Here is a 22995-nt window from a genome sequence, read left to right as displayed (position 1 = left end):
CAAGGCTGTGTAAAAACGCGCCCTTTCTGTCTCGATCCACCCCCTTTATGACACTATAGAGTGTCATATTTGTCATACGGGGGGCGGGCCGGGGGGCAGAGAGGAGGCGGTGGCTTCAGCTAGGCCGAAGCCGGGGCCTAAATTAGATGCCTGAGGCCCAGAAGGGCTCCAGGCCGGCGCGAAAGTCCGGGAGGGGGTCGGATCAGAACCGGACCCCCCCGGATTTAAAGGCAGAATGGCGGTGGGGCTATAAGCGGAAGGGGGAGCCTGGTTGGGGTCTCTCTGAGGCAATATAGAGCTAGTGCTGCCGCAGAGACAGGGGTACAGGGAGCCCTGTGTCTGTCTGTGCCATGCCTGCCTGCACTCCCCCCGGCCCCAACAGGAGCCCGCAGCTGGGCTGGGGTCCCTGGATGCAGGCGCAGTGTGCTGGCCCATTGCTGGGAGCTGCAGAGTGCTGCCTGTACAGGCCCTACCTGAGGCGTCTCAACCTAATGCCCCCAGAGGGGGATTAGGGAGGGTGCTGTTGTCACACCTTCAGGGGCCTTTATCCTCACCTCGACCTCAACCCAGAAACCAAAAGGAATTGGGGAAGGAGGGGGGGTCTCGACTTCGAACCAGCACCCGAGGGACTGGGGAAGGAGCAACATGGGGATATAGCCATCTCTACTTCAACTGGGCACCCCGTAATAGGGGGCCGAGGAAGGAGCCATGCCGGGAGTCTCACAGGAAACCCTCTTCTTCATCTGTAATCCCGTCAGAAAAAACGGAGTAAAAAAAAAATCTTTAGGTGTGCCTCCTATGCGACACTAAGCAAAAACTGGAGAAGGCTGACGCCGTCCAGGGGTGTATACTGCAGAGGAGGAGCCACAGTTAATCTTTTTCAGATTATGCATAGTGTCGCCTCCTAGTGGACAGCAGCATAACACCCATGGTCCTGTGTCCCCCAATGAGGCAACAGAGTAAAAGTGTTATCTGGGGATGCTCGGGTGCTAATCGAGTCGCTGTGGCATGCTCGAATAATATGTTTGAGTCCCCACGGCTGAATGTCTCACGGCTGTTAGACTGTTAAGTAATCTCTACATGTGTTCTGGCTGTCGAACATCCAAGAGACATGCAGCTGCAGGGGCTCGACCATATGTGCCGCTTACACCTAAAGAACATCTCTAGAATCCGCCCTTTTCTCACCATGGAGACAACAAAAACCCTCATTGTCGCCCTGATCCACTCCCGCCTGGACTACTGCAGCGCTCTATTAATTGTCCTCCCCCTTACTCGACTTTCCCCTCTCCAGTCCATCCTTAATGCAGCAGCCAGGGTCGTCCATCTGGCTAATCATTACTCGGACGCGTCCGCTCTTCGCCAGTCGTTACACTGGCTACCCATTCATTACAGGATACAATTCAAAGTACTTAGTCCAGAGTAAAGAGAAAAAAATGCAATCGCACAGCCGCTATACGCTAGACCCTTACTGCTCCAGGGGCAAAAAAATGCACTGTTTAAGCCTTTTGTCAGAAAACAAACTAAACAAAAAAACCGCTGAAAAGATTATACCTTGGTGCTGCTTAAGAAAAACAGATCCAATATGATAAATAAGAAGAGACTGAAAGCGCACTCACCGGTATTTGAACAATCAGAGCGGTTTATTCACATGAGATCATGCGGTGCAGGGAGGGTATGTGAATACAAAGAGGATGACAGCTGTTTCGTGCTAGGTGAGCACTTCAACAGATCCAATGGATCTGCTCACCTAGCACGAAACAGCTGTCATCCTCTTTGTATTCACATACCCTCCCTGCACCGCATGATCTCATGTGAATAAACCGCTCTGATTGTTCAAATACCGGTGAGTGCGCTTTCAGTCTCTTCTTATTTATCAATTCAAAGTACTTGTTCTCACCCACAAAGCTCTCCACAGTGCGGCACCCCCTTAATCTCCTCCCTCATTTCTGTCTATCGGCCTAGCCGACCGCTGCGCTCTGCAAATTACTTTCGACTAACCTCTGCACTAATCCGTACCTCCCACTCCCGACTCCAAGACTTCTCCCGTGCTGCGCCAATCCTCTGGAATGCTCTACCCCAAGATATTAGGACCATCCACAATTTGATAAGTTTTAGGCGTCCGCTCAAAACACATTCAGAGCGGCCTACCATGTTAACTAATCAAAGTCATCTCATGTTTGTGTGTGTAGCCCATTCACTATCTCCACCTATCCCCCACCCCCTGAAGATGGCTGGACCATCATTGTAAATACATCATTGTAAATACACACCTATACTTTGTATCTCCCCCACCTCATTTTAAATTGTAAGCGCTCACAAGCAGGGTCGTCTTATTTTGCTTTATTGTATTGTAAACATTGTTACCTATGACTGTTGTGGTTGAAACTGTTAAACTGTAAAGCGCTGCGGAATATGTTGGCGCTATATAAATAAAGATTATTATTATTCAAGCACGCCGAAGACACAAGGGATACATTGAATACACATTTCACCAATTAGGGTAAGTTCACACAGGGCGTTTTTGCTGCTTTTTTTTTTCTGCATCAAAACCTGATCTTCTTGGCAGGAAAGAAGCTGTGCCAAAAACACAGGTTTAGGTGCGTGTTTTTTTTCTCTTTGTCCATGCTAATGTCCTTGAATTTTCAGCAGTAATAACGCAGCAAAACGCCCTGTGAGAACTTATCCTTAGTATAAGTTGACATGTTGCCCTTAGGGGCAGCCAACACCCCTTATATACTGTGTGATTGGCAAACAGTGACGCAACTGGTCCTGTGTGATCCAGGTGGCACGTCATTCACACATGCGCACCTGTTGTTTCGTTCTTCTTGCCCTCGGAGACGGAGCTTTTGTAACAGATGATCCACAAGTTCTGACTCCAGGATTCTCTTCTCGGTCTGACGCTCCTTCTCAAACGCCTTCAGCTGTTAGTAGCCAAAGAAACGAGACGTGTTAATAGCAACATGCATTTAGTGGAGCCAGTGTGAGAGCAGCTGGTGGTGAGGAAGCATTATGGAAAGAGCAACTCACACTTTCCATGGTGTCAGCTTTATTTTTATTATCAGGACAAGAATTTAACCCCAAATTACGTATTTTCTCAATTAATCACCATCTTGAATTTAGATTTCACCCTGCTTTCTTCCCTTACGCTCGTCTATCAATCCCATAATGAATCATTACAGCATTTTATGGCCAAAGAGGAAGACTGTGTATGCCTGCTGGTGTGATTTTCTTCCTCTCAATTTTGTATTTGCACAAAAAGCATACTGTCTACAAATGTCATCTTCATTATAACTGTGTGACAGGAGTCGTTTAAAAACCATCAGTAACTGTGTTTAGTATCTTCATTACAATTGTGACAGGAGTCGTCTAATAATCATCAGTAACTGTGATTAGTGACAGAAAATAATAAATAAAAAGCATGGTTAGGCACAATGAACACTGCAAAATCAGCAGTTAAGTATGACAGCATTTTTAACAATATTTTTTTCTTTAAGCATAATAATTAGAATAAAAAAATATGTTTATATATATATCTTTATTTATATATTACCAAACTTATTGGTAATGTTTCTATGAAATGCTCCCAAGTGACATTTTGAGATGGATCAGCAAGAAAAGAACAAAAAAAAGTAATCTTTAGTTTTTAAGTGTTTGCTCTACACTGCATTTGTAATTTCATTTCAACGCATCTAATATTTCTATTTTTTTTTTTTTTACACAGGAACAGGGCTTGAGCAAACAATTAAAAATACACATACAGATTACATCTAGCCTTATTTACCTTTACGTGACTTCCTTCTTTATCAGAGACAATAGCAGCGAAAGGGATGCCGGACAGTCTGCAATGTTCCTGCAGCTCATCCTGCGACTAAAAATGTGCAAAAAAGTTAGGAATTGTCATGAGGCCATTAGGCTGGGTTCACACTGCGTTAATAGCAGCCCGTTAAACACGTTAACGGGTTGCTGCTGTTAACGCAAGTGTCGTTATGGCAGCACGCTGGCACAGATAGAGCATCTGCTAGCTCTATCTGCGCTAGCAGTGACGGACCCGGAAACGCTGCAGCCCGCGTCGCGGGGTCCGTCACTCAAATGACAGCACATCGCTAGCGCACGCCCATTGTGGGCGTGCGCTAGCGATGCGTCCGACATTGCATTCAATGGCGGCGTTACCGGACTACGTTACACCGCGGTGTAACGTAGTCCGTCTAACGGACACCATGAACGCAATGTGAACCCAGCCTTAGAATAAAAATCCTATCAACGTCAAGATGTTGCTTGTGTAGCTAAGTGAAACAAAGATTCATATAACAACAAAGAGAAAACAGCCGGGCGGCACCACCGCCAATGATACTGTGGGAACCACTCACCTGTGTCCTGAAGGCTAAGCTCAGTCCTGGGTGCGAAGCTCCGCAGGAAAACAGCCTCAAATGTATCGCAAGTGTGAAGAAAGGAGCGCACTACCTGGACGTCCGGTGCAGGTGAACTTTATTCCAAACACATAAAAGACATCTTCACGACCGGGGGTGCTGTGATAAGAATGCGGCAAAGCTTGACGACGGCCGTTTCGCGCCCGACCGGCGCTTCAATGGGTCAGTGTCTCTTATCACAGCACCCCCGGTCGTGAAGATGTCTTTTATGTGTTTGGAATAAAGTTCACCTGCACCGGACGTCCAGGTAGTGCGCTCCTTTCTTCACACTTGCGAAAGATTCATATAAATTTGCATCATTTTCTACAAAAAAAGGCTGGATACATCGCTGGTACTGTATATGGTGCCGGCAGGATTTTTTGGCCAGTTTCTGCTAATAATAATAATAATAATAATTTTTTTATTTATATAGCGCCAACATATTCCGCAGCGCTTTACAAATTATAGAGGGGACTTGCACTTGCACAGACACTAGACATTACAGCATAACAGGAATACAGTTCAAAACAGATACCAGGAGGAATGAGGGCCCTGCTCGCAAGCTTACAAACTATGAGGAAAAGGGGAGACACGAGAGGTGGATGGTAACAAATGCTATAGTTATTCGGACCAGCCATAGTGTAAGGCTCGGGTGTTCATGTAAAGCTGCAGGAACCAGTTAACTGCCTAAGTATGTAACAGTACAGACACAGAGGGCTATTAACTGCATAAAGGGACGAGAACATAATGCGAGGAACCTGTTTTTTTTTTTTTTTTTGTTTGTTTTTTTAGAATAGGCCACACAGGGATCCTTACATTAATGCATTGAGGCGGTAGGCCAGTCTGAACAAATGAGTTTTTAGGGCACGCTTAAAACTGTGGGGATTGGGGATTAATCGCATTAACCTAGGTAGTGCATTCCAAAGAATCGGCGCAGCACGTGTAAAGTCTTGGAGACGGGAGTGGGAGGTTCTGATTATTGAGGATGCTAACCTGAGGTCATTAGCGGAGCGGAGGGCACGGGTAGGGTGGTAGACCGAGACCAGAGAGGAGATATAGGGTGGTGCTGAGCCATGGAGTGCTTTGTGGATGAGGGTAATAGTTTTGTACTGGATTCTTGAGTGGATGGGTAGCCAGTGTAATGACTGGCACAAGGTAGAGGCATCGGTGTAACGGTTGGTGAGGAATATGATCCTGGCAGCAGCATTCAGGACAGATTGGAGCGGGGAGAGTTTGGTAAGAGGGAGGCCGATTAGTAGAGAGTTACAATAGTCCAGACGAGAATGAATAAGTGAAACAGTAAGAGTTTTTGCAGAGTCGAAAGTAAGAAAAGGGCGAATTCTAGAAATGTTTTTGAGATGCAGATAAGAAGAGCGAGCCACTGATCGGATGTGGGGGGTGAATGAAAGCTCGGAATCAAGTATGACCCCAAGGCAGCGGGCATGTTGCTTTGGAGAAATGGTGGAACCGCACACGGAGATGGCAATGTCAGGCAAAGGTAGGTTAGTAGAAGGAGAGAACACGAGGAGTTCAGTTTTTGACAGGTTTAGTTTCAGATAGAGGGAGGACATGATGTTAGAGACAGCGGTAAGACATTCACTGGTGTTTTCTAATAAGGCAGGCGAGATATCAGGAGCAGAAGTGTATAATTGGGTGTCATCAGCATAGAGATGGTACTGGAAACCAAATCTACTGATTGTTTGTCCAATAGGGGCAGTATACAACGAGAAGAGGAGGGGGCCTAGGACTGATCCTTGAGGAACCCCAACAGTAAGGGGAAGGTGAGAGGAGGAGGAACCAGCAAAACATACAGTGAAGGATCGGTCAGAGAGATAGGAAGAGAACGGTGTCCTTGAGGCCGATGGAGTGGAGCATAATATTCTGCTTGGGCTGAATAAGTAAAACTTGGCCAAGAATAGAAACGTTCCAACATTTACGTTTACATCAACTCCGTTACAAAGATTTATTCAGGAACTTCCCAAAGGATGAGGATAAAATCAAGAATATGGTTAAAGGGAAACAGTCATCTGATTCATGCTGCCCGAACAACAGGCAGCATGAATCACATCTGGGCCGCATAAGTGAAGCCAGGGATACTTTTTTCTGAAAGTTGTGTGTTGACGTACTGTATAATTAAAAAAAAAAAATGCAACAAAAGCCAATTTCCACTGCCCTATACAAACCCCAAAATACAATAAAATGCCACAGATTTTAAGTGAGCAAAATCCACACTATAAAATAACGGTTGTTCCCTTTTTCCTAAAAAATTTGGTAAAATGCACTTTAACCCTGGGGTCTAGAACCTTTCTCATTTGTTCCCACTTTACATTTAATAAAGTTGATCTAATCTGTATATATATTAAAAAAAAAAAAAGTTATTTTATATAAAAGTTTTTCAAAGTTTTTTTTTCTTTACTTCCTGCATATTCTTAGTGATGAGCAAAAGCACTTGCTACATGAGTTTGTATTGGGTGCTCGGGTACACACTGAGTATCACGGGTCCTCGAACAACATGCTTGAGTCCTTGCCCCAGAAGCGTGAAGACGGGGACTCTAGCAGGTCGCTCGAGCACCTGCGATACTCGGTGCGTACCCGAGCACTTGATGCTAACTCGAATAGCGAGCACTTGCACTCATCACTAATCGTGTTTTGGCTACTACTTGCCTCAGACCAGTCATACATTATCTCGGCTGTAATGCCAGCAGTCCACAGCTTCTGAATAATGCCGATAGCCCTGTTCACAGACATCTGGCCGGCGCTCACCACAAGCAGGTCACAGCTGCTCACCTGGAATTAACAAGCACAAATCAATATCTGCAATATCTGCAGGAGGCTTGTAATATTTCCAAGTATATACATTTATCATCTGCAATGTACGTGGGGGCACATAATGAAAGTACAGCGAAGCGTACAGAAGCATTACAAGCCACGACAGGTGGCATCAGCGGCTCGCTGCTATAGAAAGCTATTAAAACCCGTGAATCGCTATAGCAGAACTTTAGATGCTGTATATTTGATGACAGGATCTCACCAGGATTATATATTTTGTTTCCCGAGCATTTAGTAGGGTGGTCCTGTATAGAGTGTCCCTGGTTGGATAACCCAGCTATGATTTTCATATGTCCCAAAAACTAACGGGGAGAACAAGTAAGATCCTTTTCTTTTGCCTCGGTCATAAAAGACACTGGAGCCAAGCGTTTATGCGTATGTAGGAGACTGGAGAGCTAGCCGGAGACCATCAGTTATGTAATGTCTATGGGACCTTAAGACTACGATGCACCATGCTGGGGACACCCCAGCCATTAAGGCTAAGTTCATACTAGGTGTTTTTGAGGAGGTTTTCTTTGTGCGAATTTCAGCCGAGTTTTACAGTACCAGCAAAGCCTATGAGATTTCAGAAATCTCATGCACACACATTGGGTTTTTTTTTGTCATCAGGATTTTGTGCAGGAAAACATTTCCCCAGAACAACCTCGCTGTGTTGCTTGCATTTCCCTGAAAGATTCCTATTTTGGGGGCTAAATTATTTTCGTCTACAATGCAGCGGTAATACAACAGTGTGAATGGGGCATCATGCTGACAGAAGAGCAGCTGTAGGGAGCTTTTGTATCTCAGGGATATTCTCCACTGAAAAACAGGTAATGCTTTTCTCGTCCTCGCTGAGGATCTGTTTATACCAAGGAAGGTGACGGGCACAAGGGGGCATTCTTTGCGTCTGGAGGAGAGAAGGTTTTTCCACCAACATAGAAGAGGATTCTTTACTGTTAGGGCAGTGAGAATCTGGAATTGCTTGCCTGAGGAGGTGGTGATGGCGAACTCAGTCGAGGGGTTCAAGAGAGGCCTGGATGTCTTCCTGGAGCAGAACAATATTGTATCATACAATTATTAGGTTCTGTAGAAGGACGTAGATCTGGGTATTTATTATGATGGAATATAGGCTGAACTGGATGGACAAATGTCTTTTTTCGGCCTTACTAACTATGTTACTATGTTACTATGTTACTATGCTTGACTTTAATAAAGCATCGCGCAGTCCGCATTAACTGACACATTTTCAGCCAATTCTCAGCGTTTTTCTCCGAATTATCTAAAAAATTCCAAAATGATGACACCGATCTGTCCTTTTCTCATTAGGTACTAGAAGTGGTACATTAACTTACATTTTCATCAGTGCTGGAAAGAGCAGCGGAGATCTTATCTATCGCTATGCTAACGCCGACCGCACACGGCAGAGCGAAGGATCCAGTCTGAGGTCCTTTAAACTGTGAAATCTAAAAGACAGAACAAAGCGTTACTTAATGGTTATTGTCACAAAGCTGCCAACACAGCAGGGGAACACACTGCTAAAGATAAAATCCGTAAGGGAGCGTTCACAGTGCATTCAGACAACTGTTCATGTGGCTTCTCCTGGGTCTTAAGGCCCCGTCACACATAGCGACGCTTAAGCGATCCCGACAACGATACGACCTGTCAGGGATCGTTGCTGCGTCGCTATGTGGTCGCTGGTGAGATGTCACAGTGCGATCTTCCCAACGACGTAGCAGCGATGCGGCGAACTGTAGCGACCTGTAGAACGATGCTATTTCATGATGATTCAATGGGACGTCCTGTCAACGAGGTCGTTGGTAAGGTGTCAAACACAGCGATGTGTGCTACCCAGCGGGACCTCAACGATCAAAAAACGGTCCAGGCCATTCCGACACGACCAGCGATCTCACAGCAGGGGCCTGATCGCTGCTACGTGTCACACATAGCGAGATCGCTACTGAGGTCGCTGTTGCGTCACAAAACTTGTGACTCAGCAGCGATCTCGCTAGCGATCTCGCTATGTGAGACGGGGGCTTTACGGCCGAACCGCCATCAAACAGGATTCAGACATAGATTATAATGGTGCTGACAGAGCGAACGTGCACTCTGCCGTACCTCATTTTAGGGGTGTATACACCTACTGGAGGTGGACACCCAGATGCAGTCTACTAGGTCTGATGTCTGTCTCCAGTAGGCCTACACGTTTGAAAATTATGCACGACAGAGCTCACGTTGGCTCTGCCAATATAGACTATGCGCCCTTAGGCGCATACGTACGAATCCTGTTTTGCAGGGGGAGTTCAGCCCTAAAACCCAACGGAAGCCACTGAAAGGGTGCAAACACCCTAATTAGTAAAATTGTGGGAAGTAAGGTGCTCTGGACTGGACCGCCCTGGCCATGGGGCTCCGAGTGCCTCGTTTGTATAAGAACATGTCCCCCTCTCCTCGCCCCTACAACGACTCGTGCTTACTTTTATATGAATTTCAGAGATTATAGACTCCATTTAAAGCGCTGCACAAACAAACTGTAAATTAGAGTGTTATTCCCATCTCAAAGTGATGGCATATCGCTACTATATTCTATCAATTTATGATCAATGGGGAACCAAAGACTGCTAGGACAAAGGGGACACAGCACTACTGATTCAGCTATCCTGCCTTGCAAGTTCCCTGTAGAGCTGGGTGGATGGGGTGTCTATCTGATAAAAAGAAATTTTTTACATTTTTTTGTACTCCAAAACTTACAATTAACCCAGCACATCTCTAGCTGCCACAGTGTGTAGAAGGTGAATGGGATATCCAAATTCTCTAGGTGATAAAGAGACATCACTCAAGAGCGGCATGTATAAGGTGGACTATTGTTATCCATATACTTCACGAATGACCAATGGACACAGTGGAGTGTCGAGGTTCCTGCTCAATAGACAGGTTCTTGAAAAGGGACAAGCCATATGATTATGCACTTATAGGGGTTATCCTGCGTTTTGTAGTTCTGCATCAGAAACCGAGTGGTGCGACTGACGTGGACTTTGTCGGCAGCTTCCAAGTCTTGTGCATTCCTTACTTGTCCTTTAATTGGACTTTTGCATGACACTTGGCAAAAGAACAACATGGGTCATATTCAACCAGTGGAGGAAAATCCAGGATGTCGGCTATGTCTTAGAAAATTGTTTATTCTGAGCAGTTTTTAGAGTCAACATACTTCAAGTTCACACAGGACTTCTTCACGTTTTAGGTTTTGTCCTGAAGAGGTCCTATGTGACCTTGAAACACGTTAACTCAAACCTGTTCCAAAAACAATTTTTTAAGAAATAGCCGCTATCCTGGATTTTTCAACATCGCAGAATCAGACATGTTTTTTCCTCTACTGATTGAATATGATATTCGGTCTGCGGACCCGTGTCCTGCTGCAGACGATTTATGTTGTTGTGCATGTTCCTATATTGCAACCCCACCAGGTGAGTTAGCGCCTGCAATTGGTTCTCACCAGTTAAGACCCTATTGTGCTTTCGTTTGCTGCCTAGTTTCTACGCCAATATGGGTCATGTCACCTCCTAATATGGAACTTAATGGGGCTGGATAACCCCTATAAGTGGCCAGCCTAAACGTGGTCATGAGATACAGGTGGCCAAAGGAAGTTGCAAAAGAACACATACATGAAATTTTAATAAAAAAAAAAAAAAAATGTCCAGAGCCTTGGAAATTCTAGAAATGTCCTCATTAATGACAGACGGGGCTAAACACAACTTTGTAAAATAATAATGGACCAGTTCCTCTTTTCCTTGAGGAGATGAGGACAGTAAACGTTTCAGCAGACAATCAGCAGGTGGTGACACTCCGTACCAGACAGGAGATTAACTCCTCCACCGCTGCACACACCGCCCCCATCCATTATACTGAAGACGTACCAGATGGTCGTATCTGCCTCCGGCGGCCAGGATCTCGGGAACGGTTCTCTGTCGGCGCTTGATGAATGCAACAAACTGAAAAACAATCCCATTGTGCTGCTGCATCTTATAGACGAGACCGAAATTCACAACAACCTAAAATAAAAAGCGTGTCTTCATAAGTGCGATCAAGCGTAGCAACATGCGAAAGCCAGAACTCTAATGTTCCTCTCCACATCGACATATGAGGGACTGGGTTTTTTAGTGAGCTGAACTTTTGAATGACACCATTCATTTTTCCACATAGTGGACTGGAAAATGAGGAAAAAAATTCGAAGTGCGGTGAAATTGAGAAAAAAAAATTCTGACATTGTTTTTCTGGAATTGTTTTTATGGTTTATATTTTGTGGTAAATTCCCAACATGTGCAGTTTTTGTTTTATTAGTTTAGTGGTGAAAAAAAAAAAAAATCAGAAGTTTGCAAAAACAAATTTTTGGGTTGTGTCACCGTTTTTGGGGACCCGTAATGTTTTCATTAATACCATTTTGGGATAGAAGTGACTCTTTAGATTCCCTCTTTTTTGTTGAATTGAGACGACAAAAAAAAAGGAGTTTACCAATTGGGTTAATTGTTATTATATTTTGATGGATCTGACTTTTCTCAAAGTGGCAATAACACGTGGATTTTTTATTATTATTATTATTATTTTGAATGGTAAAAAGGGGGGATTTAAACTTTTAGGTTTTTATTTTTTTCATTGTTTTTTTTTTTTTTTTTAAATTATTATTAGCCCCTTCGGGGACTTGAAGATGCAATCCTCCGATCATTGCTGCATATAGTAGAAATCAAGGTCTCCTTTGAAGCCCGGTCACAGGCAAGGTTTCAAAGTAACTCCGCAATGACAGGCACTGGAGTCATAAGCTGTCAGGGGTACGCCGATGGGTGGAGAGAATGACGCACACACATGCTGGGGAGAGGTAATTGCCATGCTCAGAGATTAACAGCGGCATTTAACAGGTTAAAAAATTAGGGTCTCTGCTCCACCCTCGATTATTAGCCACAGGTCCTGGCTGTAATACACAGCAATCACCTGTCGGATATGAGGCAGGCTCTCCATACACCCACTTCCAATTTGTACATGTACGGCGGATGTTGTGAAGGGGTTAAAACTTCCTTACAGATGGTGCAAATGTCACCTCTCTTATATTTCATAAAGTTTTATAAAAGTCGTTGGTGTACGAGCAAATAAATAGAAACCTTAAGCGTAAGAGATGGGAATTACTTTCCCAAGTAAGCACAAAAGGGTCTGACTATAGCAGCATTTCGCACACCCAGCCCTCATGGCTAACAGCCCCCCATCAGATGACGTTTTTCAGGATTTTCATAGTATTGCTGGAATTATCATCAAGACATAAGAAATTAGCAGAGGTTCTCACCTGTGCAAAACTAAGGAAATCCTGAAAACGTGATCTGTGAGTGGCCATGGGGAATGGAGTTTGGGAAACACTGGGCTATAGGAATCTCCACTGCCCATAACTACATGTAATGAAGGTAACGGCACCTCATTTATGTGAAAATATGGGAGGTGTAACCTGCTAATGTCACATTAAAAAGGAATACAAGCAAGGCGTACTACAAGAAGGTTTAAAAGTAAAGGTGCACCAACCTTTTTGGGTCAGAGAGCCACATGGTCAGATCGTGCCAACCCCATGGGCCACAATATACCCAAAGTATTACCTTCAGAGACATTAACTGCATACTGAATAGATTCCTTATAGGTGTTGGTTCCATTGATAGATAAGGTCTATCAGGAGAGGCGCCTAGAAATAACCACACAGGCCACCATCCATAACATGGGACATACATGTGACCAGATACTGTGTAGACGGTTGAGGGACGCACAGAAGGGTATTGCAGTGGACAGGTTGAGCACCCCTGGTTTCAAGGTATCAGAAGATGATGTACTAACGTTTATGTGAGAACGTTAATGCATGTGTTTCCCCACGATAATACTTCACTGTCACCGGCAGGACACTGAGCTGTCAGAGTATAGTCAATGGATGAGGAGTATTCCTTTCATGATAAAGTATGTGATATTTGGTGCCTGGCATTGGTGTCTTATGGTTGTAAGGGCAGGGTTAAAGGGAATCTGTCACTCCATTTTTGGCCTATAAGCTGCGGCCACCGGCATCAGGGGCTTATCTACAGCATTCTGTAATGCTGTAGATAAGCCCCCGATGTAACCTGAAAGATAAGATTAACAGGTTATATTATAATCACCCAGGGGCGGTCCTGCTGCGATCCGGTCCGATGTGCGTCGCGGTCCGGGTCCGGTGCCTCCAATTTTCATACGATGACGTCCTCTTCTTTGCTTCCTGTCGTGGCTCCGGCGCAGGCGTACTTTGTCTGTCCTGTTGAGAGCAGAGCAAAGTACTGCAGTGCGCAGGCGCCGGGAAAGGTCAGAGAGGCCCGGCGCCTGCGCACTGCAGTACTTTACACTGCCCTCAACAGGGCAAACAAAGTACGCCTGTGCAGGAGCAGCGGCAGGAAGACAAGAAGAGGACGCCATCGTAAGAACATAGGAGGCCCCAAACCGGACCGCGACGCCCATCGGACCAGAACCGCCCCTGGGTGAGTATAATCTAACCTCTTTTTCTTATCTTTCAGGTTACATCGGAATGCTATAGCATTTTCTACAGTATTCTGTAATGCTGTAGATAAGCCCCTGATGGCGATGGCCGCAGTTTATAGGCCAAAAATGGGGTGACAGATTCCCTTTAATGTTGACAGACAGCATTAATGACCAATGAGAAAAATCGTTCTTTTGTTCTAAAATGTAACCTCGTTATGTTGTATAATCTTCAATAAAACAAGTTAAAAAAAAAAAAAATTAGAGACAGTGTAGTAACAATCCAGAACGCTGTTCTTTCTCTTTTTTTTTTTGCGCGCGAGAAAACGATTTGCTTCCAGAGTACCTATAATAACATGAATTGTCAAAGCACATGGGAAAAAATGTCTATGTATGCTCTCCATTCTTCAGATACTCAGGAGCATGGGAAGGTCCTGTACTGCACCCTTCAGGTTCTGCATAGGCACAGCAGAAATTCTTCTGTTCCTGAAGTGTTCCTTCACTACTTCTAACTAGTGATGAATGAACACGCTTAGGGAAGGTGTTATCTGAGCATGCTCGTGTGCTACCCGAGTGTCTTCGTCATGCTCAAATAATATGTTGGAGTCCCCACGGCCACATGTCTCACGACTGTTTGACAGCTGTAACATATGCAGGGATTACCTAACAAACAGGAAATCCATACGTGCGTTAGAGGTGTTGAACATCCGTGAAACATGCAGCCACGGGGACTCTCGTTAGCACCCGAGCATGCTCAGATAACACCTTATCCCGGCACGTTCGCTCATCACCATTTCTAACCTACATTGCTGGAAATTATTATTACACTGATGTACACATGTGACATACTTGCAGAGTCAGTGACTGGTTTACAACGTGACCAGGATCTTCATTCCAGCTGTAGTAATCAGGTCAACAATGAACATATTTGGTAATATACTCCTGAGAATTAGGGGGGTCTCCTAATTATTGCATATTGAATTGCTTACACCAGTGTTTCCCAACGTCAGTGTGTGAGGAAGGGTTTTCAAATACTTCCTTAGTATTGCGATGGAATTATTACCTGTGCAATACTAAGGAAATCCTGAAAACATGATCTGTTGGGGGACAGTGAGGACCGGAGTTGGGGAACTATGGCTCATACCAACTTTCGATTAGCCAACCTGGTCTGACATTACATGAGCATCACACTGCAACGATGTTATAACAAGCCGACTAATCAAAAGAAGAGCTGGGGATGCAGAGAAGTAGTGTGCTGGGCTCTTGTTCAGCAGACACAGATCACGAATTGGGTCACTGGACTGGTTCCTAAAAATTGATTAGCACCGTCTCTATCCAGCACCCAGTTATGTGAAAATAAAGATCATCTGGCACTAAGCCCCTAAGACAGCCCCTCGCTGCATTGGCAGGATAAGAAGATTTCGGGTACTCAACATAAAATCTGTTTCTTGGCGCCTTCATTGGGGGGGGACACAGCACCCATAGTTTCTGTGTCCCCCAATGAAGTGCTAAGGGAAAAAAGATTTTGGATACTCACCGAAACATCTTTTTCTTGGATCCTTCATTGGGGGACACAGGAAACCATGGGTGTTGTGTCCCGCAGTGAAGTGATAGATTTTATGGTAAGTACCCAAAATCTTCTTTTCTGTCTTTCTTGGAACCTGCATTGAGGAACACAGCACCCATGGTTCTGTGTGTTTCCCAATTAAGTGATAGACAAAAGTACTTTATAGTCTGGCAGCTTGATAATAATAATGTATGGAGCAAACACAAAGTTTGGACATTAAATTCAGTAATTCAAGAGGTAAAAGTAGCCAAAAACAAAACATGGAAAAAGGCTAAAGATACATGGCATCACAGCTCTAACCTGGAGCTTAATATTCATCTTCTTGACAAGTCCATTAATTTCCTCCAGGTCTTTTAGGCCTTGTTTGGCCAGCACACCTACTACCGATTTTTGTTTGGTCAGTGAAGTCAGCATAGATCCGAGCTCCTGAAGTTCTCCTTTCTGCTCAATATACTTATAAAGACGATTCAACTGAAACTAAAGAGAATCTGCATACATCATCAAGCAACAAGAACGGAAAGAGAATTAATCATTCACCATTTCACATTTTTATTTGTTGTGTCTTCATTACAAGATTAGGGCTAAATAAAATAACCAAGGTTTCACTAAACATGTACGGTAATTATCGACATAGGTTTGCGGGGAAATGGGGTGACAGTTTCCCTTTATGGTACATTTGGGAGACCAGTAAAATAGAATGATCAAATGGGTTCAGAATACATGTGTAGGTCAATTTTACATCAATGTCACATGGGCAAAAAAAAAGAGAAGAAACCATCATAATAATTTCAGTGTGATACGGTCTTATCTGCTATAGAAGGCAGGGGACAAGCTTCTAACCAGGGGACACGATGATCCCAATTCGGGTACTCCCATAAACATTAGACAGCCTGCATATCTAGCTGAAATGGTCTGATCTCAAAGTATCTGTGTAATGAGAACGACTAGCTAATAGCATGACTAGGCACCTGTAGCGGGATGCTAACTGGATGTACTGTACTTACATTGTTCACTGAAAGTGACAGGTTACAAAATTTTGCTTCCACTTCCCTTTTAGTAAGTTTGTCAATCTGCAGAAAATAAAGCAAACCTTATTAAAGCATAAATTAAAGTAAAAAGAAAGAAAAAGAAAAGGCGAGTGCGCATGAGCACGCACTCGCAGAGAGACAGAAGAAAACGCAGAGAGAAAGATAGAAAATGCTCTACTGTCACATATTCTTGCACTAGATAAAAGTTGGATGAACCGAATAGTTTCAGTGTGACTAGACAGCCATTTAATGTAAATAGGTGTCTCCAGACCCCCCAATAGATGAGGTCAGGGAGAGAGGGTTCAGTCTGTTGGAATTTCAGCACCTGATTTTTAGGGGAGACGAGCCACTGTCAGACACCTTTCTTCCCCCATGAAAGCACATGAACCCCAGGCACAGCCAAATGCTTATATATAGAGAGTCGGGCAAGACAGTTGAAGCAGAAAAAAAATGCTCACCATTGCATCGTACAAAATGTTGTACACTTGCACAAGTTTATCTTCTGGCATGCCACAATGGAGTAAAATGGCTTTCAATAAAGATGTGTGGTTTATGTAAATACTGTAATTTCTCTCCTATAAAATAAAAGATAGTCAAAATTCTCCAATGAGCGAGCATGAAATAAAATAATAATAATGCTCATGCCCCCTCCTCAAAATGGTCTTCTATAGTCGTTTACATATCAATGAATTCTACAAAACAGTAAAAGCCGTTCATCTCCGCTACTGGGATGGCCTCAATGACACCAGTGCGAAGTGGTCCGTACCTGAATAATCCCAAGGAGGACCACAGTGGTGGTCACTGCACCACAAAACTATGTTGGTTTGCAGGAAGAACGCACTTCTTATAAAGTACTTTCATACTTGGGAGGAGGAACGGCTGACGACAATTTAGAATTGTACCACTGTGTTATAATTACAGGCATAGTACAAGTGCTGGTTGGCCAAAAATGTTATCAGCATGAGACTTCACCACAAATTTGTGAGTTTTGGCAAAGATCATTCATGTCTTAATTATTTTTGCAATCAAACCAGCTGAGACATATCCGAGTATTGCTGAACTGTGTCGATACGTTGTGCAGACGGAGCATCATCCATCACACATTAATAGTGGCACCACAGGTATTTTTAGGATCTTTCTAATCTGAATACCCACAAAAGTCAACTCAGAACTGACAAAAACCAAAACCTATACATAGGTTGATATAAAACCAAAAGAACAGCTTTTTAATGTAAAATAAACATACCTGTAAAACTGGAAACTCCTGGATAATCTCATATATAGTATACATGGTCTCCGTAACTGGTAAGTAGCTGTTCGCCGATGAGGTGATCACATCAAATGCACATTCTGTGAGTTCCTTTGGGTGACAGCGGTTCAATTTCCGGGGTCTGAATACTCGTTCAATGCAGTATCTGAATACATATATGGTTTAGTTATAACCTATATTACATCTGCCAAGACAAGGGACAAGAACCTAAAACAGCTGTATGCTTATGGGGCCTCTTCCTTTTGGAGGAGACCCTGGTTTCGACTTTTGTAAAGGGACGTACATTAAAAGGGAATCGGTCAGTAGGATCTACCCTCCCAAGCCATCTATATGGCCATGCAGGTAATAGGAAGCCAAATACAATGACACCTTGATATCTGCGATCCGATGTTTTATTGCAGAGAAATCCACATTTTTCTTAATATGTAAATGAGCTGTTACGATCTATGGGCCGGACATAGATCTGCCTGAGAATCTGCCTCCAGAGCTTATTATAAATGACAGGAGGCGTTACCAGTGTGAGACATGTAGATCAGGAGAGCAGACTGTCAGTCATTACATAACTGGTAAACACCATCTTTCATTTATAATAATCTCTAGAGGCAGATTCTCAGGCAGATATATGCCCAGGCCATAGATCTTAACAGCTCATTTACAGGTTAAGGAAAATGTGGCTTTCTCTGCGATAAAACATTGGATTGCAGATATCAAGGTATCATGTTATTTAGCTTCCTATGACCAACATATAGATGGCTTTAAAGGGTTGATCCTACTGACAGGTTCCCTTTAACTTATAAAAGGTAGCGAATTCCAAATAAGTGGCATCAATGTGGAGGAGAGTTAAATTGCACACATTTCTTCCCCAGGAAGCATCGCCTGGACTATCAAAATCCCCCATGGTAGCTGACTGTACACCCCTAAACCTAGATCAGCGCTATGAAGCAGTTTATAAGTATTTTTCATGCGATAAGAGACAAATTGCTATCTGCACAATTCTATAGATAAAAAGCAGCAATTCATTAGGCACAAATACGAGTAATGTTTCAAGATCGGCCCCTGTCCCCATGGGGCCACACATAAAATTCACCTATTCAGGGTCGGACTGGCCCACCGGGGGAACCGGAGGATTCTCCGGTGGGCACAGGCACTTACACCTGCTGGCATAAAGGGTCGGCAGCTGCCTAGGGCTCTCGCTGCTCCAGGGGCCCCTAGCCAGTGGTGGGTCGCTAATAGCGGCACACCCAGCTGCTATGGGGCCCGTGAGTCAGAGGGGCTCACATGGTGCCAGCGGAGCAGCAGCTGGAGACGGGAGCCTGTCCCCGCTGCTTAAGAGAAATTAATATTCACGCTTCCCCACGCCCCAATGGACGTGGAGAGGGGTGAATGTTCATTTCACTTTAATACCGGGCAGCGTTAGCCGCAGGCTGAGGCTGCAGGCTAACAGTGCCTGCATGTAAAGCCGGAGCGGCTGCATTGGGGCTCCGGAGGTGGGCCCCTGCAGGGCAGCTAACACTGAAGGCAATCGGCAGGCAATAGCAGTGGAGCGGAGCTGCAGGGATTCCGATGCCGTCCTGCTTCCTGCCCGGCGCTTACTGTGTGACACAGCAGCAGTTGGATGACATCATCATAACACACATAAGACATAACATGATGCCGTTGGTTGGATTTGAACCCAGGACCCCAGCAATGCAAAGTAACAATACTACCCACTAAGCCATTATCCAGAGCCCAAGTTTAGATCTTATTGGCTTCTACAAGCAACACCTCCATTTACTGGCTGCTATACTTTTCATACGAGGGCTGATGTGAATCCTGACAGGTTACCTTTTCAGGTTCGTTACATTGTTCCGTGCAACAAAACGTGCAAACGGGATCTAAAAGAAGAAAAAAAACAACACAAAAACCACAGCATTAAAAGGCAGATACTCTATGATTATAGGCTAGGAAGATGATTAGGAGGCTAACCTATGATTATGAACTATCAACATGATTATGGGAACTGTGGTACGATTTTCAGCTAGGGATAGTGGATCATTTTTAAACCCATTTAGTAACATAGTAACATAGTTAGTAAGGCCGAAAAAAGACATTTGTCCATCCAGTTCAGCCTATATTCCATCATAATAAATCCCCAGATCTACGTCCTTCTACAGAACCTAATAATTGTATGATACAATATTGTTCTGCTCCAGGAAGACATCCAGGCCTCTCTTGAACCCCTCGACTGAGTTCGCCATCACCACCTCCTCAGGCAAGCAATTCCAGATTCTCACTGCCCTAACAGTAAAGAATCCTCTTCTATGTTGGTGGAAAAACCTTCTCTCCTCCAGACGCAAAGAATGCCCCCTTGTGCCCGTCACCTTCCTTGGTATAAACAGATCCTCAGATTTAGTATGTGTGAATGTATATACAAATGTTAAAAGATCATTATGACAAAAGGACATTTACAAAAAGGTAATACAATCCCTTAGGTCCTTCATACATATTAGATAAAAGTCAGTCAAACCCACAGATTCCTGACAACTAATGTATATAGGGTTTTACAGACTGTCCTCCGACAGATCATGTCAATTCCTGGTCAGATCCTTTTGTTCTGTAGGGAATAAGCTGCTGGCTGAGGATTGTGGCAGTGGTTCTCTCATAGATAATAGTCAGCCAAACGCATCAATATCAGCCAATCATCTAATGTGTATGGGGTGTCCTGACTGTCCTTTGACATTGTCCTTTGTCCTAGGATCAGATGAGACTATTCTGCTGCGGACAGCGGACTATTCTGCTGGAACAGAGGAGCACTCCGCCAAGCTGAGAGTCCATGTGAACAGTGGAGTCAGGAGCGCCAACGGTCAGCTGACAATGGTGCAGCCAACAGCTATCTAAAGTGTATGGCCAGCCTTACTCTAAGGCTGGTTTCACATTTGCGGTTGTGTCCGCAGTGTTTCTGATGCATACATCCGCATTGGTCTTGATTTCATATCTTTAACATTGTAGACGCAGGTGAAAGCGTTCGCCCGCGTTTGCTTACGCATGCGTCTTTTTGTGATGTGCGGCTGAGTGCAGCAAACGCACCATGTTGCAATTTTTGAGGCGGCAAATTTCTGTCAAATATGCGCAGGCATGCGCATGAGTGCATTAAAAAACCGCATTACTGTCTATGGGAACGCATGATTACGCATGCGTTCGATGCGCTTGCGTACTTCGACCTGCACATATTGAGAAACTGATTTAGGCACACCCATTGAGACACGCCCTCCTGGAAATATCAAACGCGTGCGCATAAAAAGCGCAAACGCATGCAAAAAACGCATGCAAATGCAGCGGTTTTTTTCCATCATGCGTAAGCAAAAAAAGTTCATTTTTTTCACATTAATAATGTACACTCTGCACCCAATCTTGACTGAAAAAAGCAGAAATATGCTGTCCATTTCTTTGTGCTCCTCCTTGAGATGGTTCTACTCCTTCATTGGAGTCCAGCTGTGTTTAATTAAACTGATAGGACTTGATTTGGAAAGGCAGGTGTGTGTTCTTAATGTGAAAAAAATGAACTTTTTTGAATTTACCAAATGGCTGCAATGAAACAGAGAGCGAAAAATTTAAAGGGGTCTGCATACTTTCCGTACCCACTGTATATAGAAAGTCCCTATAGATTTATTATTTTACCAAGCATCTACATGTCTTCATTGTTACACTCATGTAGTCCTATCCTGCAGTCAAGTTCTTCAATAAAGAGGGTTGAAGGTTTTGACTGTAGTTTGCTTTCATGCAGACACTTGGGTATGACCACTACAAACGTCATCTCTTAGGCTAGTTTCACATTTGCGGTTGAGTCCGCAGTGTATCGTCTGCAACTGCAAACGCATGGAAAAATACATGCAAACATGATAATGCTGCGTTTTTTTGCATGCGTTTGCGCTTTTTATGCGCACCAACGTTCACCATCCAACCTGACAGAACTGGAGAGGATTTTGCAAGGAAGAATGGCAGAGGATCCGCAAATCCAGGTGTGAAAAACTTGTTGCATCATTCCCAAGGCGGCGAATGGCTGTACTAGCTCAAAAGGGTGCTTCTACTCAATACTGAGCAAAAAGTCTGAATACTTATGACCATGAGATATCTCAGTTTTTCTTTAATAAATTTGCAAAAATTACTACATTTCTGTTTTTTTCAGTCAAGATGGGGTGCAGAGTGTACATTAATGAGATAAAAATGAACTTTTTTGAATTTACCAAATGGCTGCAATGAAACAAAGAGTGAAAAATGTAAAAGGGGTCTGAACACTTTCCGTACACACTGTATCTCTACCCAAGTATATACTCTTAAGAAGTAACTTATGCATTTATTAAAAACAAAAAAAATATGTAACCAATGAGAAGTGGATTATAGTTGAGACAATACATACCCTGAGATTGTATGGCAGAGTGACAAGCATACCACTGTGGTCCATGAAACATGCAGATTCACCACTTTCTGACACCATCTTGCTTCGAGGCATTAATAAAGGCGTATGTAACTTCACAGCTCCTAAACCAGAGAAATAGAGAAAAGTCAGCTGTCTTAGTTTGCTTTTTTTTTTTTTTTACTGCAGAGATAACAGTATAAACGTAATTCTTATAACCAAGTCTGGGAAACATGTTTAGTTAGGAGGAGGCGCTCCTATGTAGTATTTAGGCTGAAAGTCATGAGTTTTAGTTCCTTCTTCTCGGTCTATTAAAAAAGATTGGAAGTGGAGAAAGCTGCATGAAAACATGACAGCATATGTGATCTTTTATGCAGATTCCTTCCCTCTCATTCTTTCTTAATATAAAGAGGAAGGAACTAAACCCCCTGACTTTCTGCAGCCCAAATACTGCTTCCAATATTCAGCACTTGAAAAGCTAAGAAGAAGCAAAATTCAGGTCTTCGTCGAATTAAAAGATCCAAGATGTTCAGGGATCATAGCATGGACAACATGAACTCACCAGAATTGTGGACTTACCATGTCTTTTAAATACACGGCACACCGTCTCACACACGTGATGATGTATCCTAGCTGATCGGACAGAGAAACTACCCTGAAAAACAATGAAAGACTGGTGAATAACTGGATATTAACAAAGGATGATGGATCTGTAGTAGCATTTTTTTCAAGATGGACAAAATAATCTAAAAAAAACACACTGTCATAAAATAACCTTATCCCACACATGAATATAAACATAAAATCAGGTAAATAACATTTACATACAACCAAGTATCAGAAAATAATGACCATTAAAAAGGGAAACATTACAAGAATGAGAGCTGACTGACTACAGTCTGGGTAAGTAAAACAACAGGTATTGTGTACTCCAGGCAAAATGTATTCAGGAGTAAAGTTAAAAAACAGATAATTATGAGGCGCATGCGCGGACCTTGATGCCGACG

General features: G+C 43.7%; 1 protein-coding gene across 1 annotated transcript in view; it reads right to left on the bottom strand.

The window, feature by feature from the left end:
* EIF2AK4 (eukaryotic translation initiation factor 2 alpha kinase 4) overlaps nucleotides 1–22995 on the bottom strand; it is a 152168-nt gene that overhangs the window by 18695 nt on the left and 110478 nt on the right. Inside the window, exons 22-33 of the mRNA XM_069731721.1 lie at nucleotides 22568–22643; nucleotides 21992–22113; nucleotides 19420–19469; nucleotides 17572–17740; nucleotides 16784–16900; nucleotides 16302–16367; nucleotides 15598–15774; nucleotides 11123–11257; nucleotides 8567–8677; nucleotides 7071–7193; nucleotides 3782–3868; nucleotides 2809–2921 (exon numbers count right to left, since the gene is read on the bottom strand). Coding sequence (XP_069587822.1) covers nucleotides 2809–2921; nucleotides 3782–3868; nucleotides 7071–7193; nucleotides 8567–8677; nucleotides 11123–11257; nucleotides 15598–15774; nucleotides 16302–16367; nucleotides 16784–16900; nucleotides 17572–17740; nucleotides 19420–19469; nucleotides 21992–22113; nucleotides 22568–22643 — 1346 coding nt within the window. The remainder of the gene's footprint in view (nucleotides 1–2808; nucleotides 2922–3781; nucleotides 3869–7070; nucleotides 7194–8566; nucleotides 8678–11122; nucleotides 11258–15597; nucleotides 15775–16301; nucleotides 16368–16783; nucleotides 16901–17571; nucleotides 17741–19419; nucleotides 19470–21991; nucleotides 22114–22567; nucleotides 22644–22995) is intronic.

Source organism: Ranitomeya imitator, chromosome 1 (assembly GCF_032444005.1).
Source record: "Ranitomeya imitator isolate aRanImi1 chromosome 1, aRanImi1.pri, whole genome shotgun sequence".
NCBI lineage: Eukaryota > Metazoa > Chordata > Amphibia > Anura > Dendrobatidae > Ranitomeya > Ranitomeya imitator.
This window is presented reverse-complemented; position numbering and strand designations above follow the sequence as displayed.